General features: G+C 35.0%; 1 protein-coding gene across 1 annotated transcript in view; it reads right to left on the bottom strand.

The window, feature by feature from the left end:
* Positions 1-831: 831 nt before the first annotated feature.
* Positions 832-19,759, bottom strand: part of LOC136035177 (enhancer of mRNA-decapping protein 3-like) — a gene marked incomplete at its 5' end in the record, with an annotated part of 30,179 nt that continues 11,251 nt past the window's right edge. The window contains 4 exon segments of the mRNA XM_065716749.1: positions 832-1,265; positions 8,072-8,289; positions 11,747-11,900; positions 18,609-18,762. Coding sequence (XP_065572821.1) covers positions 934-1,265; positions 8,072-8,289; positions 11,747-11,900; positions 18,609-18,762 — 858 coding nt within the window. The 3' untranslated portion in view covers positions 832-933.

Genomic DNA, 19,759 nt, shown 5'->3' with positions numbered 1-19,759 from the left:
GTTTGACTGTGTCCTCCAATGGCTTGAAAAAGGTAGCTTTTTCACCAACATTTGCGCAGTGGACTTCAGAAAGGCCTTTGACCTAATCCACCACCTGATTTCAGGCATGAATCTCAAGGAAATGGGTGTCAAACAACGCACCCTTGGCCTTGTACTTGACTTCTTAACTGGCCGAAAACAAAAAGTCTTTGCACTCCATGAAAACGATTCGGATTCATCATGGTCTTTTTTGTGGGGCCCCAAAAGGCACAATATTAGCTGGAATTTTTCCCAGCTGTAATTGATTACATGCTTAGTTATCGCGACGACTTTTACAAGTTTGTAGATGATCTATCCATAGTACTCGCTTACCTGGTCGAAAACACTATCGTAACAAAGCAGTTTTCAGGCCAGTTATTTGATCAGCTAAAGACCGAATGCTCAAGTTATGATCTTAACGTCAACGTAGCCAAGTCGAAGATAATTCGTTTCAACTCTCAGAAGCGGAATATAGATATGCCTCTAGTCCCTTTCCCGATTGTGAACAAAATGAAAATCTTAGGAATTATTTTCACTAGTGACTGTAGTTTCAGTGCCCATATTAACTTTAACGTCCACAAAGCTAATGCAAGCCTTCAGACACTTACCAAAATGAGACGTTTTGGGTATGATACTGAAAGTCTCCATGCCTACATGTGTTATGTCCGTCCGTTGCTCGAGTACGCGCGTCCGGTGTGGGGTCCATCTACTATCCACACAGCGTACCTATTACTCTCTCTCTCTCTCTCTCTCTCTGAATTGTTTCAAGTACGTAACATCCTCTAGTCTGAAAATAAAGAGGGCTTACAGGCCTTTTTTAGATAAAAATGGCAACTTTTATTCCTTAAAATTTGTAGATACTAAATGAACAATAAGAAATTATATACAAATGATTAAAAAATATAACTAGTAAAGTCACCTTGGATGCAAGGGAATCAAAAATCTAGCACCAAAGGGTGAAAAATATCGTATTCCGACAGACTTGAATATCTCTTCTGGTATGCATAAATTAATAAGATATAAATTCCCCAGTTCTCCTCCATGCGAAAGCGGTAGGTAGGGCACAAGAGTGGCTTTGGCATCAATGATTGCTTCTTTGCGGACTGGTGGATCAATCACTAATTTTGGAGCTCGTTGTTTGTTTGCCCATTCGCTGGCTGACTCCACAAAATGATCGATCCTCACAGGATTATTTGATGCGTTTTCGAGACAACAAACAATAAGATCTGGATCTTCACAGAATAAGCCTTAAAGGGAAAAAAGCATATGTGAGATATTTTCCAGAGATACGATGCCAAAAACAGTGCGTTTTGACAATCTAACTGGCACTGAACGAGAACCAGAACACCTTCGGACGTAACAAACAGAAACAAGAACTGCCCACGTTTTATGTCTAAATTAATTATTCATGTTATTTCTGTTCGTTTAAAGTATGATTAATATTCGAACTTTATTCTCCTCGTCTCTCGTCAAATGAAGCTCTTAAATTTTCCTTGAAAAACTCTTTTTAAGGGAAAAAGTTATTAAATTATTTACTTTTTGTTTTTATTGACATTGTTTAATAAACAAAAATTGTAGTCTTTTCCGTTTTACTGCGCAAGAATCAAAATTTTGACTTGTTATTTGTATTTTGAGTAAAGTTTTCAAATTTTTTTAAGACACACTGAACTGAAAAAGTGGAATCCTAGTGAAAACATCATATTCACCTTTTTGTTATAATGTTTACCTAAAATCGCAAGAGAATTCTGCTAAATATTTTAATTTTCACTTCAATGTCAACAAGTTGTCATACCAAAATGTTGATAAAATCTGATCTTCAATTTTTATTGCCTATAGCATTAGGCATTAGTATTTTTAAGGTGTTTGTAAGGGATTTGGACAAAAATCCTTATACAAAAATAAGAGAACCTTACTAGCCAGCAAAAGAGAAAAAAATTTCAAATCTGGTAAAAATTCCAATCTTGTAACTGTGAAAAATTAAGTTGATAAAAGCTGCCAGGTTTTCGAAGTTGTGTACTTCCTTTTTTTATCCTTTTTTTTCTTTTTTCTTTTTTTTTTGAGGACCCATGAACATCCTCAAAACTCAACAGGCTTAGAAAACGTAAAAGGATCAACTCTTAGGCCAATGAAAATCCCTGTAACGTTCAAGTCTTATTTCCCAATCATTACGTTTCTGAGAATTGTTATCTAAACATAAGAACCAAAAAGCTAAAAATAATGTCATCGACATTTTTGTAATTTCCTCTATTCAAAAAAAAACTTCATGAGCCTACTGCTCTTTAAGGGCCTCCGCCAGGCCACTCAGCGCGTTCCCAAGTGGCGATAGGGGAATGCCCTACAGATATACGGGGTACCTCCATAGGAGGAACGGACCAATGGAGGACCTTGTCCCTGGGGGCTCATAATAGAAACTGGGGCACCATCGCACGGGGCCATAAATACAGGTGGAGGAGGATCGAAGTCCCTCAAATGTACACTCAAAAGGGTTCACTGGCGTATCCACAAGTCCCTTGAGTTACAAACCTTCTCCTAGTAATGATTTAAATTGCACAGTGATGCAGAGCACCATCGTGGGAGGATCCTATATAGGAGGACACAACTGCGGCAGGGCGTAACCCAGGTCTATGGACAACGGCCCCTGCATACGGCTGATTTAGCCCTTTCGGGGTACCTGCGAGACTGCGGACATTGCGGTCAACTCTATTCCCACTTGAGGAGTGGTACCCCTCGAGGAAATTATAAAGAAAGTGTGGAAGCATTAAAATATGAACTAAGGAGGTGTGAAGTGGAGGCCATGGATAAAATTACCGAGGAAGTGGAAGATGCAGCTAGACGGCCTTTATAGTAAAATATTGTACTGGCATGTTAATAAACTGAGAGGGAGTAGTCAATTCGGACTTGTCCCGGTTAAAGATGGGAACGGGGCCACAATTAGTGATAAGAAAAGAGTTAAAGAGAGATAGGCAGAACATTTTGAGAATATGCTAAACCGAGATATAGAGGAAAATGAAAAAGTTTGAGATAGCTTGGATGTGAAGGAAGATATGTTTTGTCAGGAAAAATTAGCGAGAGTACTAAAAGAATTAAAAAATAATAAGGCTACAGGTGCTGACAGTGTGGTAAATGAGTTTCTCTGAGGTTAGAAATAAGTTACTGAAGATTTTTGATTTTTGAAAAAGGGGAAGTACCTACCGATTTTACGAAAACCTTAATTAAACCACTGTATAAGAAAGTTGATAAGAGTGAGTGTGGTAATTATCGAGGCATTAGTATTGTCTCTATAGCTAGCAAATTACTTAGTAATATGACGCTTTATAGACTGAAAGATGCTGTAGACAAAGTTTTCAGAGAAAGAAGAGTGCGGTTTTAGAAAAGGCAGAGGATGTGTCGGCCAAATTTTCACTCTTAGGTTAATAATTGTGAAGTGCCTTAGTTGTCAAGCACCTTTGATCCTCAGTTTCATAGATTATGAGCAAGCGTTCGATTCTGTTAATAGAAGAGCTTTAGAAAGGGTCTTATCCTTATATGGTATTAAATTAAAAAAACTAATTTTTTTAGCGTAAAGAGCGAGGGATTGCGGAGGGGACAACCCATTTCATATACGGAGTAATTTCTGTTCGTTTTAAGTTTTAATGTCGCTCCTTACTTTCAGCTAAAAAAATTAGTTTTTGTTTATTTAATTTCTGAACGTTTTTGAATTAATGCATGTTTGGTTTTGGCTCTCCGCACATAAATTATTAAAATGAAATTTGTATATCAATTCTTTTTTTGGCTAAATGGCTTTCTCTTAGTTTTGATCAAACGATTTTGAGAAATAAGGGGTGGAGAAGGAGGCCTAGTTGCCCTCCAATTTTTCGGTTACTTAAAAAGGCAACTAGAACTTTTAATTTTAAACGAACGTTTTTATTAGTAAAAAGTATGCGTAACTTAAGAATTAACTTACGTAACAAACTTTCATAATCTTATATTTTTATTATGTATACGAGAGGCTTTGTACCCTTGTTAATACCTCGCTCTTTACACTAAATCGTAAGTTTTGTCCCAATTCTTTAAGAATAACCCCTGAATCAGAAAGGCCGTAGAATAAATAGTTGAAATTACTAAAAATACTATAGCATAAAGAGCGAGGTATTTATCTCCTCCTAAATACCTCGCTCTTTATGCTAAAATATTTTTAGAACCCCTCATATGCATAATAATCTCTGTTCGTTTTAAGTTTCAATGCTACTCCTTCCTTTCATTTGAAAAAACGTTTTCATGTTTATTTTTCATTGTTTTCTTATAATAATGCTAGAAAATCCTTCGCCCTTTTCATTGAATTTTTTTTCCCCATGACAGATTCCTCCAAGGAAAGATTCCTCCAAGGAAAGATCCTCCAACATAGCCCCCTCCCCTCAGCCCCAACCCCAAACAAAACAAAATCCCCCTGAAAACGTCTGTACACTTCCCAATAACCATTACTATATGTAAACACTGGTCAAAGTTTGTAACTTGCAGCCCCTCCCCCAGGGATTGTGGGGGAGTAAGTCATCCCCAAAGACATAGTTATTATGGTTTTCGACTATGCTGAACAAAATGGCTATCTTAAAATTTTGATCCGTTGACTTTGGGAAAAAAATGAGCGTGGGAGGGGGCCTAGATGCCCTCCAATTTTTTGGTCACTTAAAAAGGGCACTAGAACTTTTCATTTCCGTTAGAATGAGCCCTCTTGTGACACTCTAGGGCCACTTGGTCGATACGATGACCCCTGGGAAAAAGAAAAAAAAAGAAAACAAATAAACACGCACCCGTGATATGTCTTCTGGCAAAAAATACAAAATTCCACATTTTTGTAAATAGGAGCTTGAAACTTCTACAGTAGAGTTCTCTGATACGATGAATCTGATGGTGTCATTTTCGTTAAGATCCTACGACTTTTAGGGGGTGTTTCCCCATATTTTCTTAAATAAGGCAGATTTTCTCAGGCTCGTAAGTTTTGATGGGTAAGACTAAAATTGATGAAACTTATATATTTAAAACCAGCATTAAAATGCGATTCTTTCGATTTAGCTATTGATATCAAAAATTCAATTTTTTAGAGTTTTGGTTACTATTGAGCTGGGTCGCTCCTAACTACAGTTCGTTACCACGAACTGTTTGATACGAGACAAACACATTAAAGTGATTAGTGTTGTGTACGAGAATAACACTGCTGAGGTTAAGGTAGGAAATGAGGTTAGCAGCTGGTTTTGTGCTAAATCAGGAGTTAATCAGGGTTGTTTTCTATCCCCCTTTATATGGATCATTTTGATGGACTTTTTCTTAAGGAGCACAGGAAGGGCAATGGGAGACCACGGAATCAAATGGGGATAAAAAAAAACTCTCCTAGATTTAGATTACGCTGATTATTTAAGCATCCTAGTTGAAAGCGTGAGGGAAATGAATGATCTTTTAGAGGTATTTGCGAGTGCAGGGTGCTAGAATAAGTTTGAAAATTAATGTTAATAGACTAAGTCGCTAAGGCTAGAAAAAAGTGAAGATGATAAGGTGGCGTTGGGTAACAAAAAGATTGATCAGGTGGACAGCTTCACTTACTTAGTAGCATTGTTGGTAAAAACATTTGGAGCAATGAAGATGTTAAAAATTGAATAGCCAAGACTCAGGGTATTTTTTCACAGTTAAAAAAAAGTTTTGGAAGAATAGGAAGATAAGTCTACAAACTAAGATTAGAATATTGGAAGCTACAGTGATGACAGTGGTCAAATATGGCTCTGGAGCATGGGGGTTCATAAAAGCGGATGAAGATTTGCTAGGTGTTTTCCAGAGAAATTGCCTACGGATTTCAAACCGTACTTCAAACAGTAAGATGAACGGAAAGTGTGGTTCAATCCCGCTTACTAGGGCTATACTGAAAGAAAGGTTGAGATGGCTTGGGCATGTTTTCCAGATGAAGGGTGAAAGACTGCCGAAGATTGTCCTTTTTGGCCAACCGTCAAGGGCTAAACAGAAAGCAGGTCGTCCTCGTCTGGGGTGGAAGGATGTCAAAGAAAGATTTAAAGAAAATGGGAAATTCTTGGGAGGTTGTAAAGAGGGAGGTTTTAAATAGATTGGGATGGAGAAGAAGCGTGCGTAGCTGTGTTGGCCTCAGGCGGCTTGGTACTGCGGTGAGTTGTTAGTAGTAGCGGTAGTATTACAGATTTACTAAAATTTAATATTACATCAAGATTCTAAATTTAGTTTTTCAGTAGAATTTAAATTATTTTCTTGAAGACTCTAACTACTAGATTTTTCTTCTGCTAATACGGAGTTTCATAGTTCAAATTTTCATAGAGTTATTAACTATGATTGCAATGATGCTTTTGCAATGTGCGATTCAACTAGTACCAAAGATTCTGGGGTCAGCTCAAAATACTGCGTATATGTCAGCAGAACCAAAGAGTGGGGGTAACAAATAAGAGTCGGATCTTCCGCAATTTAACATCGAAAGACAGGAAATGAAAACTGATAGCGCCAAACGCAGCGTGGTGGCTGACGAAAGCATTAAAAGTGTCTCTAAATAAGTAGAAAATTTCAAACAGAACTGGATAATTGATAAAAACCTAATCTGTATATTTATAGACTTTAACGGTGAAGTTTCTGTGTAAGTTATAAATAGCCCGTACTGGTTTCATTTCAATAACTAACTTAACTCTCTAGGCCTATCCAGGCTCCATAAAGTAGGCCAAAGTACTAGTTAAATAGTTTTGGGCTCTTTACCCTCGCCTGCATTTCAAACTGCTTTAAAAGGTAAGTATTTAGCTGATAAGGGTAGGCAATCATCTACTGTATAAAACATATATACTATGCTTAGCCTTATAATTTCATCAGGCACTAGATGGCAATGGTGATTATTTTCGGCAATAGCGCGAGTTCCCACTCTTATCAGTTACCCATACTCCTTGAGCAGAATTAGTAGATGTCAAAAACATGCTACTAAAACAATACTTGGAAAACCAAAATGTACCATATGCAGGAGAGCTGACAATAGGGTACAACAACAATATCTAAAAACGGCTTAGAGTATTAAGTTGTAACTTCAAAATCATGGAGGGGGAGAAGTTGAAGAAAGATCCAAGAGTAACCCTGCTTCAGCAGCTATGAAAGTGCTATTGAACTTGCCCTCATTACTCGCTCGAAAACATGAGCTAACAATGAAATTTGAGAAAAACCTACTAGCAAATGAGAAACACCTATTTTCATCTATTTTTTATTTGTATTATTTTATTATTATATTATTCTATATTTTTCCACAATTTGCACAGATTGGCAAATTTACTAGGCATCACAGTAAACTACGACCCGTTATGTGGTGTATGAAAAGAATTTTAAACTCCTTCGTACCATATTTTATAATCATATTTAACAAGTGACCTTTTTCTTTCTCATTTTTTATTTCTTTTTGTGGTTGTAAAAGCAGCATAATTTAGCGTTCCTTTTTTAGGATATTTATTTAAATAAAAGAATGCAAATTCTGGGCTTACAGCATTGCCAACCTTTACGTTGTTTTTAAGCTTGAGGCGGATGAAAGACTTCATCAACACTTAAAGGCTACGAGCCTGAGAAAATTTGCCTTGTTTTGGAATAAAGGCGAAATACCTCCTAAACCTATTAGAATCTTAATGAAAATCACACCATCCAATTCAGCATATCTGAAAACCCAACCCTAGGTGTTTCAAGCTCCTATCTGCGAAATTGTGGAATTTTGTATTTTTTTTTTTCCAGAAGAAAGATTACGGATACGTATTTATTCTTTTTTTTTTCAGGGGTGATCATATCGACCCAGTGGTCCTAGATTACCTTGAGAGGGCTCATTTGTAACGTTAGTATCATAAGCGGATCAAGTTATGATAAGCGGATTAAGTTAGGATCATAGTAACGTTGATAGTTGCCAAAAGGTTCTAAGTCAAACCGCTTTTAAGAGTCACTACCACCATCACTCTTGATAGGATCATAGTAATTAATTAATAATTATTTTAGTAATATAGTAATATGATTAATAATCATAGTAATAATAATAAATTATTTAAGAAGATACCTTCAACTTGTCTAGCTATTTTCCCTCCAGCCAATATTAGAAGCTTCAGTTCTGTAGTAAGACATTGAGAGACTGAGATGTTGCCAGGCAAAAGTAATGTCGTCCGGAATCCCTGAGCTGCTAGATGTCGCGCGGAACAAATGACGCCAGCAGATCCACCATGATTGCCACAAAGTACAACCGCCTTTGGAAGTTGATGGCGATTTTTGGGATCGAACCTACAAAAACCAAACTTTAAATGGAAATACCATTTAACAACAGAGGGGAGTTGAGAAAGAGAAAGCTGAGAAAGAGTGGAATCAAACATTCCATCTGTTACAAATATAGAGCTAGAAAAAAGAGTGTAAGCCATATTTCCACTAGTTTTAGTAATTCAATCCATTTTTTTAATAAGAAATATAGCACCTATATATATATATTTGTACCAAAAAAAGGTTGAAGCTAGTAACTATCCCTATGAAGCCAGTTGCTCCCTCTGAGGCTAGTAGCCTCTACTTATGCAGTGGACTATAGTGTTGGAATGACCATTCATGTATTTTAGTTTTGTGTCTTGTCGCTCTCTCGTCGTTTTTGTTTATTTTTCAGTCCTTTTCTTTACTTGTGACAAGATTGAATAAAATTCAAAAGCTCAATATATATATATATATATATATATATATATATATATATATATATATATATATATATATATATATATATATATATATATATATATATATATATATATATATATATATGTATATATTGGGTTTATATATTAGATGTAATAAATTAATATACATATATATCTAATTCAAATTTGGAAAAAAAATTGAATTTCTAAATAAATTTGACTAGAGAAACAGGGTTGGTACATATTAAAACATAACAAAATTAAAATATTTACATGTTTGTCAGCCAACACATCAATAAGCAGGGAAACTAAGCCAGATTGGAAGAAAAATATTTAAGTACAACTAGATTCAGAACTTGATAGCACTTAAGAACATTTCCTTTGCCTTACATCCTCAGGTTTATTTTTTACTATTAAATAAATTAGGCACCCCCTCCTTTTCTGTAGGCCTTAAAAATTAATGCCCGCGCATATGCATGAGTAAGCGGGTTGATCTCTAAGCCAAAATATAATTCCAAAGGTAACAGTAGCATCAAGAGAGAACTGTCAATCATTCTTAGATTTGCTCCAATAACGATATCATCCCATTAAGACTGGAAGAGGGTGAAGATATTTCAAAGTCCTCATTTTCTGGTAACTGCAGTTGACAGTATTTCTGGTCTACCTAAATCCCTGGGATTTCCAAATTTTTGGGACGGTCATCAATTCTTAGAACATAACCTGGGTATCTCCGTCAGTAGAATCTATTAATAATTTTGTTAATAATTGTTAATAATTGATAATTGTCACACTGCTCGACGAAACAAATAAGAGTTTCAGATAGGGATAGGTCCTGTTATGAAACAGTGAAACAAAAATATATACAAAGGCTCTAGATACTTCGATGACATAGGCAGTCGTCATCATTAATAGAAAATACTAACGTTCTAAAATTAAAACATAGACAGTCAAGACAGCTAAGTAATCTTCAAGTCAATGGCCCGAAAACTTGCTTTGACCCAGAAAGTTATTATTTTGTTTCAGCAAATATAGTGTGTTTTAATTTTAGTATTTTCAAATGTTAATTTCTCTATAGATGATGATACCTGAATATATCATCAAAATATCTAAAGCTTTTGTATATATTTGTTTCACTGTCTAATAAAGGGACCTATCCCAATTTGTATTTGTTTCGTCATAGACAATCCAGTGTGGAAAAAATAACATCACACTCCTTGAGCCTGCTTTATCGCATTTATTTTATCTTTTTTTCAATATTCTGTAGAGAGGATATTCAGAATTCTACTTTCCAGTTCTCTTTGCAGAAGTAAAGTTTCAGCTGCAATGTCAGAACCGGTACGACACATTTTTAAAGAAGAAGAAGCGGTTTATATCTTAATAAGACACTTTGTAGCCCCCCGACCCAAAAAACGAGTCATATACAGACTACAACTATTAGTTAAAATAATTTACTCATACGATTATTCAAGACTGTATAGAAAGGAGGTAACAAAGAGAAAATATGATCACCTTTAATTAACAGCAATAACTTTGAATTGAGCAGGGATAATGTCAACACGTAGGTTTCAGCGTCATCTTTATTACAAAATATATAACTCATTTAGCTAATAAACTTCAAAATAAGCTTGCTAAATTATAATTAATATAAAATTTTTGGTTTGTATTCCCTCTTGTCAGCGGACTCTTACTACTTGCAACACATTACCACACAAAGCAGCCAGACACCAAACAATCAAGCTGCAAAGGCTCCTTAACTTGCTACACTGTAACTACTCAAATTCTGTGAGCAAATTAGGGTTTAAGATTTATATTCCCGTGTAAGTTTTTATATGTTAATTTCTGTAGTACTGTGGCTGTCTCATTTTAACGTAAGATGACGATTCTGGTGTCAATCAAGAGCTTACATAAGCTTCATCCATCTACCAAATTACATTTTTAAAATTCATTTCACCTTCTTTAGATAAAAAATCCGTCAAAAATGGGAAATAAGTCATTAGCGTCATAAACATCATAACGTTATAAATTTAAAGATACGTCATAAACGTGAACAAACAAGAAAGTTTCCAATTTCCAAGCAAGTTTGGGTCCTTTTGTCCTAGATAAAGTAAAGATAATTATTTTCAAAAAAGAACAATAACTGCAAATTAAGCATGGATAACTTCAACACGTGTGTCATAATAATAATAAAAAAAAGAAAAGTAGTAATAAGTAATAATATTATTAATGAGTAATAATATGTAAATAATAAGTAATAAGCAATAATAAAACTAATAATAAAAAGTAAGTAATAATAAAAAAGAAAAGTCTTTCTTTCACACATGATTTGCACAATTGGAATAAATTGTGCAATTAGAATTACTACCGAAATGACTTAACAAAATTTGGCACACCAAAAATAGTGCATATGATATGAGTATTTTTAATATAAAGTAATATTTTATTCTTTGTATTAGTTTATTAATTAGTTTATATAAATAATTAGTTATATTTTATATAGCTTGCAGATACTGAATTAGTTGATCAGTGAAATAAACTGAGCATATCTATAACGACTACCAACTAGCTGCACAAAGAGATCAGTGAAATTAGTGAAATAAACTGAACGTACCTAAATGACTACCTAGTAGCTGCACAGAGAGATCAGTGAAATTAGTGAAATAAACTGAACATACCTAAATGACTACCAACTAGCTGCACAGAGAGATCAGTGAAATTAGTGAAATAAACTGAACATACCTATAATGACTATCGAACTAACTGCACAGAGTAAACAGGGAAATTAGTGAAATGAATAAAACATACCTAAATGACCATCAACTAGCAGTACACAGAGATCAGTGAAATTAATTAAATAAATTGAACATACCTATGGTGAATACCACCTAGCTACATAGAGAGATCGGTTACATTAGTGAAATTAGTCGAGCATACCTATAGTGACTACCTAGTAGCTTCACAGAGAAATCAGTGAAACTAATAAAATAAATGGAGCATACTTACAGTGAGTACCAGCTTAGCTTTACAAAGAGATCAGTGAAATTGGTGAAATAAATGGAACATACCTATAGTGACTACCGACTAGCTGCACAGACAGTTCTGTAACTGCTCTAGCTGTCAGTTCTGTCCTCTTTTCTTGTGTTAAGCCTACTTCATCTAATTTTTGCTCCAGCTCGTGGCGAAGTGATGAACTCATACTGGGAACAATAAGACCACTGTCTAGAAAGAGATGGGAAAAAAAAACATTCTTATTGCTCAAAAACGAATTGTTGTGTCTAAGCATTTAAAGATTTATTTGGGAAGACCTCATTTCCTGTTCTTTATCTAAAGTGAGCACAAAACACTGTATTGAGCAGCTTGGTTAAATCAAGGGATGGCAATCCTGTCTGCATAGAGTAACTTTGGTAGTTGCCAAAAGGTACTAAGTCAAACCGCTTTTAAGAGTCACTACCACCATCAACCTTGATAGGATCATAGTAACTTTGGTAGTTGCCAAAAGGTTCTAAGTCAAGCCGCTTTTAAGAGTCACTACCACCATCACCCTTGATAGGATCATAATAATAGTTTCGCTATTACTTGAAGTGCATAAAAATTGTTTTGAGGTTCATTTTTGTACACTCGATGTTTCAAAAGCTTTTAATTCAATTTGTCATAGCCAACTTTGGTATTCGTTAATCCAACTTGGTGCAAATGTGTCTATTATATCAACTCTTCGTTTTTGGTATGCTAATTCATATGTTCGACTCAAGTCAGGTGACACCTACGTTGGTAATATCCCCATCCGTTCTGGTCTTAGGCAAGGAGGAGTCTCATCCCCTTATCTTTTTAATGCTTGTCTTTATTCTGTTTTGCCACGTATTAATCCATCATGTTTTTAGACCTAACTAATCTTTCGTATATTGCATATGCAGATGATTTACTTTTGATAAGCCGCACTAAATCTAGCATAATTAAGTCGACCCGGCTTGTTTCAAAGTCTTTTGAGGAAATCGGCCTCAAACTTAATACTGAAAAATGTGAATATTTAGTTTTTATGATCAACATTAAAGTAGTGATCTTGATTGTGGTTATTTTTCAGTTAAGCTCGTTTCTTCGATTCGGTGGCTCGGTATTAGTATTTGTTCATCTTTATCGGCTTTTCGATCTTGTGGGCTTAATGATATTAAAAGTAAACTTAAAATTGGGCAGACTTTATTCTACATATTGCGATCATTCTATATTGTTTCTTTCCGGTTTGCGCCCGTTTTTCAATAATCAAGATTTGCAAGGTATAAGAGTTCTGTATTTTCGCTATTGCAAATATTTATTGTATCTGCCGCGTTCTTATAGAAACCAGAAGATTATTACAAAGTTTTGTGCCACTGATAATTTTTGTTTATAAAAACTCTATGCTAGATTAGGTACTCAGGCCTGTCAACGCTTGGGTCCTTACCACCCTTTGATTAGACTGTATTAATTGTATTCTTTGTGTTATTTTGTTTTTCTTTTCTTAACGTTTTTACTCCGCTTAGATTGTCAAAACAAGCGGGTAACAAAAAAATTATTACTAATTATTATAGGAACTGAAATACTTCATGAAACAACACTTCTCATAGACCTATGTGTACTACGTTGGCAGATCACCAATACGGATGTGTTGCACAGCTGATAGATGCCAAAGCTAGCAACACATTATTATGTGCTTAGTCCTCGCCATCTTTGCAGTCCTCTCAAGTTACCTGCCAAGGCTGAATCTAGACACCACACGGCCACAACCATTATAACTTTTTAATATCTTCGATAATAGAGTTGTGATCACTCATACGAAAAAAATCACTGTGCTTATCTCTTATAGCGACCACACTCAAGAAGTGAAGTTAGGTTAATCCTAATAAAACATGCCTAAATATGGTGAGAATATAATGCTTTAGTAACATGATTATGGAAACTACAACAGAAAGTTATGGAAATTATGCCGCATAGAACGCATTGTATAAAATGGTATTTAAATGAATTTAAAATAACCTAACCAAAATACCAACACTAAAGTAAAATATTAAATTCAAATATATCTACATTGTAATTTATCTCTCTCAGGTTAAGCTGATTATCACCGAGTACATACCAAAATATAGAAAAAAGCGGTTCTACTTGACCAAGAACCTAAGTTTTGTGGCCATAAGAGATAACTACCAATTTCACTGATAATCATACTCTCTGACCAATGTGGATTCGAAATTAACTTCATACAGTTATAATCAAACCCATGGGATACTTTTTTCAACCTAAGCATGCACCAAGTTTCACAGTCATATCAAAGGACGTCCGTACTTTAAGACCAGCATATGTTTAAGTCCATTAATTTTTATATTTAAGATATCACTTATACCTAACAATTTGTATATATTAATCTCTTACATTTCGTATATTTGAAATTTCTAAAAATTGTCCAAAATAACTGGTAGAAGGACCAGTAAACGCTAATCGGAAAAGGATCTTGGCAACAAATAACAAAAAAAACAATTTTGACAATAAATCTTATTATTGAAACTTAATAAAATATGCTTGACCCTTTATGGGTAGCCCTGTAGGTAGTGGAAAATATTTATAAAGAGGACTATAGCAAACAATGTAGAATCTTTTTTTTAATCCCACCTCCTCTCCTCTCAGTGGCACCAATAAATCAAAATAAAAAAAATATATTTAAACATTTATAGAAAACTAAATACCACCTATGCCTTAAACTACATACAAATAGCAGCCGAAGAATGGTCTTCCCATTACGTAGAATCTATATTGATTCTAACAATATAGAATCTTTAAGGATGTCTTAAGAGGTGGCAACTGCAGAGGATTGAAATAAGGTGGGACGGAGAAGATGGGTCAAATAGTGTCAGCCTGGGGTGTGCAAACGCTTAATTATGTTTATTTGGATTTCCAGTTGCGAGTATTCTGGATAATTCTCCCATCTCCCTTTATTCTAAGAAATATAATCTGACTAAGTCTGCGATATTGGAAATTGCAGTTTGACAGCTTCCCAAACAAAAACTCAAAGAAAGAAAACTTAAAAAACATGAAAATTTTAATCCTTAAACTTATTTTTGATTTTTCGTGTACTTTTTCATGGATAATTGATATTCTAAAATCATAGTTAAATAAAAGTTAAGATTTAACATATACAGAAAATCGAAACAGTAGCCCCACTCTCATTTAAAAGGGCTCAGGATCAAAAAATACAATGAAACAAATTATCAGACGAAAATATTGAAATCAAACAAAAACAATTTAGAAACGATAGGGATTTTTTTCCCAAGACAGTGGATACTTCGGTCCTATGTCCAAGGCCGTCTTTACCACAATACAAGAAGAAAAAATATATATATATATATATATATATATATATATATATATATATATATATATATATATATATATATATATATATATATATATATATATATATATAAGAATTTACATCACAATGTGAAAATTAAAACTAAAAATGTTTTAAAAACGTTTTAAAACAGCCCTAGCATCCTTACTTCAATGAAGTTCAACCAGGATTCTTGTTGAACTTCGTTGAAGTAAGGATGGTGAAGTAAGGAGTTATCAATAAGAGGGCAATAAGACGGGACAACAACGTACTGTGTTTTTCAATAGCGAGGAGAGACTGTCCAAATTTGCACATGAGATGGAATATCCCTTCTCTCAGCGTTGGTATTTTCAATGTTGCAGCTGCATAAACGTCATATTTGGGGCCCAGTATGCTTTTGTCGCACGCTTTTGAACAGCCTAGAGATTGTCACTTAAGTAGTAAATGTTGTGCACATGTGGTCCACAAACAGGGCACGTGTATTCTAGCAAGAGACGAATATAGTAGATATATGCTAGTCGTAACTGATTCACTGGTAAACTTGGTCGTCGGAGTGAAGATAGTAATGGAAAAGCATAGTTGTCCTTTTTTCACTAAAGGCAACTTTTTTCATAGTTGCCTTTAGTCACAAGGTTAGAAACATGGTAACTGAAAGAACAGTCAGTACTGAAAGTCACACCAAGTATAATTGCAGTTGAAATGGTAGGGAACCAGGGTTCAGAACAAGCTACGTTCCTTTTAAGCGGATTAAAATACAGCACTTTTGCTTTATTGAAGTTAATTTGAAGTCCATTATTCCTGCACTGATCCGGAACTGGGATACTGCTTGGGACTTATCCAAGATAAATTTGAGGAAGGTGGACAGTCCATCGACATATTTAAAGCGTTCATCAAAGCCAACAAGAAGTAGTTGACCGCAATCAAGACACTAAGGCAGCCAGCTTGGTACCTTGGGGGAGCACCACACGTTATTTAACCCCATTCAGAGTTGAGGTCTCTGGAAAAAGCGCATAGACACACTGATGACAGCTTCTGAGGAAATCTATAACAACAGCAGGTTCTATTTTCTAGCCCCCATTTGCTTCAGGTTTTCTAGCAGTTTTTTAGCAATCTTTCAGATTTTCTATTTTCTAACTTCATATTTTGTACAGCAGTGATACGGCAAACTAAATCGAACGTTTAACGGTAATAAACGAGCAGAAAGTCTACTATGGTATTTCCCCTGTCTAGCTATTCAGTTATCAGGTGGTAGAGACGCACAAGATAATGGGGTGGGCTACTTCACTTCAAACAGCCATGCAAGAAAGGGTCTAAGGAAGGGTTGATTTGCGTCAGGATTTTTCGATATATAAAAGATTCTGTAACCTTGCTGAAATTCTGAGTTACTGAAATTGGACAGAGTTGTTCATATGATTTCAGGTCCTCCCCTTAGGTATAACCCGGACATATGCTTTCTTCCAAATTTGAGGGAAGATTCGATTGCTGAAGCACTGATTTATTACGGACCTCGCACGTTCAATTAGAAGTTTAAACTGGCAGTTCTTCGGGATATGACGTACAATTCTTTTGTAAATTCTCCAGTTCCTACAAACTGCATATTCCGGCTCAGATTGATTAGGAGATTGACCAGGCTCATTCAAATGGCTCAGCAAACTGGTAGTCCAAAGGGTCAGCGGTGAGACTATCGACATCTGTTTCAGTGAGCGATGAGTAAGTCGAACATATATTTGCGAAGAATGTGTTCACCTCGGCTGAGGATAGAAAGGTTCCATCGTCTTTTTGTACCTTCAGGTCAATAGAAAATTGTGCAGAACTTAAATTCTCCAGGTATTACGGAAAAACTGACCCTGTTACATGAAAAGTTGGCCGAGTCAGCTATTTCTAAGCTCAAGCCATTTCATGGTCTTATCCCATATTTTTGTCCTCGTTGATTGTTTATTGTCTTATTTTAGTAGCTTTTTTCTGTAATTTTTTACTCCACTCCTGTCTTGTTGTTTATAGTGGGTTAAAAATAAACTATTATTAACCTACTATACTTTAATAAGGGCATTCTTTGGCGCAAGATTATAAAACTTTCAGAGAGTTTCTTCAGGTAAATATGAAGAGGTAAACACTAATAAGTGAAAATTCTCAGCCAGGCAATAAATTTAAATTTATTAAGGAACCATGTTTAGTCTCCCACTTTTACAGGCAATGGTGCGGTGGTGTACCTTAAGCTATATGCAGTCAAAGCAAATGAACAATTAACACAATTGGAATCTTCACTGACTTAAGTACCGTTTATATAACTGCTAACTAACTATTTTGGGGGAAAGGTTCACTGAGACTTTTATTATCAAGGGGAAGGATGCCTGAAGCCACAAAAAATAGATTGTCTCGCTTTTTTTAGCCTATTATTCAGATTAATATAGATGGAGTGGGGAGGCTTACCCTATGTCTGCTTTATTCAAACAAATGAACTTGGATTAAACTTATAATGTGGGAGCTGCGAAATATAGCGTCTCTAAGCATATTTTAAGGGTGTACTTTTCCATAAATGGTTGTTATTCCAACAGCATTGCTATACAAAAAGTTTATCTTGAAGTATATAGCAGGGTGTAAACTGGTGACAGCCATGGTCACATACAAGACAGTTTTTTTGTCGAGTTTAAGAGTTTAAGTAATAAATTAGCCTAAGATGAAGTTGGGTAATTACAGAAAAGGGATTAGACACTCTAATAAATTACAGCACTTTTTATAGAAAACCATGCAAAGTAATTCACCAATTCGGAGAAACCTAAAACAGTGACCATAAACTTTTTTGTAAGAAGCTACAATGAAGTGTAAAGGGTGGTCATTTTTTTCAAGGGGGGTTGTAGCTTATCGGGAAAGGGTTCATTCAAACATTAACTAAAATTTTTAGAGAAACAAAAGAGAACAAGCAAAAACCAAACGTGTATTTAAGCTATTATCTCTAGTTAAACAGCTACTTAGGCTTAAGTAGGGTCAAATCTTTATTAGAAGCGAGTTATGAGATAACCAATTGGTATTAAAACATGTAAAGTCTATCTTATTGGCTTTTAGTCCCAGAGGACAAACTGACACACGGCAACATATTTATCCCACAAGGCATGTGCAGTTCTAAGAAATAACAGTTATTATAGACTGTTTATCAAGCTTTTTGGCAAACATTAAAACAGGAATAATTCAGCACATGATATGGGTCACCACCCACCTCAACTCCCCACTCCTTAAACTGAAGTCTTAATCCAGTGCTTCGAGAACAAACTCGTGCAATGTAGTAAACATGTTTTTTTATCACAAAGTCTGGAGAATGGATTGCATGGTTTATTTACATTAGGTAATATTATTTTACACTTAAGAATATGCAATTCTTGACAGACAGAAAAACGAAGGGGGATTAAGAAAGGTGGTGGATAGCCTATTACACATGATAATTTATGCTTATTCCAGTTTAGATGTCACTTTCTACTATCAGTAACGAAAATCTGAAAACATTTAAACAAGAATAAAGAAATAAAGGGGGATAAATTCAACTCTGTTTGAAAAAAGAAGAAAAAAGACAAGAATTTTACCTGTGGTGAATTCTTTTTGGGTAAGCTCAGGCAGTATTATTTCTTGATAAACAGGTGCTGGGTTAACTATTACATTTTCATCGTGCTTGAAATTAATCTTCTTCTTCCTTGGAGTTTGGTATTCTGTTGGATGTAGCTGTTCTTCTTTGAAAGCCTTAAAGAAAAGAAAAAAATCAATACAGGGATACCGACTTCGTTGTCGGAGGAAAGGGATGAAGGTAAAATAGAGCAGAAGTCTGACCTAATAGAATATGCCCCGTCTTACCTCAGAAAATCACAGATCGGAAAACTTACCCGATCAGGTAAAGAGCAGTATCAGAAAAACTTTTCTAAGGAAAAGTGATTTTAGGCGACGAGCTCTTCCATATGTGCAGGTATTGATATTATACGAGATTATTTTCTCTATTTTTTCCAACAAATTTTACTTCACAAGTGCATAATTGACTAAGTTCAACAAATCAATCGGACTAACCGCTAGAATGGAGCAGTTAGAAATAGCCAAAGGTCTTCAAATAAAGAACCATATGAAAACCTATTTTTTAATTACTGCTATTCAGTAAAGTGTCAATTCGAAAGGTTTCCATGTTAAATTACGAGATCTTCTTGCTTAGTTTTGATTTACCTTTGATGATAAAATACTTAATGGTGTAAACGGTTGCAAACGTACTTATACAAACTAGGGCTCGATCAATATGGATTTTTGGGGTCCACCGATACCAACATATTGGTATTATGCCAGTACGACACCGATATAATTTGCCGATAAATTCCCTCAGTAAAAATCCTTGCCTAAAGCTTAAATCCTGCCTTCTCTGTCCCTATTCTTACACCAAAGAACAGTCTCAATAATTTACTGTGAATTACAAATAATTCAAAAAAAATATTTAGAAAAGATTAGAAAAAAAAATTTCTGGACGGTGCTTAATAATCCAGTCCAACTGGGGCAAGTTGTAATGCAGAAAGCATAACTTTTCAGCATTTTCTCCTTTGAAAGACTTTCGTTGGTCATAAATGTTCCCAATTGTGCTGACAACACTTTTGCAACATTTTTTCCACCATTCTAACAGGCAGCTTTTTACCTGTCAATGACAGCACTCCTTTATACCTTTCTCATATATACCTTTATATACCTTTTCATCATATACCTTATA

This window comes from Artemia franciscana, chromosome 14 (genome assembly GCF_032884065.1).
Source record: "Artemia franciscana chromosome 14, ASM3288406v1, whole genome shotgun sequence".
NCBI classification, from domain to species: Eukaryota; Metazoa; Arthropoda; class Branchiopoda; order Anostraca; family Artemiidae; genus Artemia; species Artemia franciscana.
The sequence above is the reverse complement of the archived record's forward strand: the minus strand, read 5'-3'. Positions and strand labels throughout refer to the sequence as shown.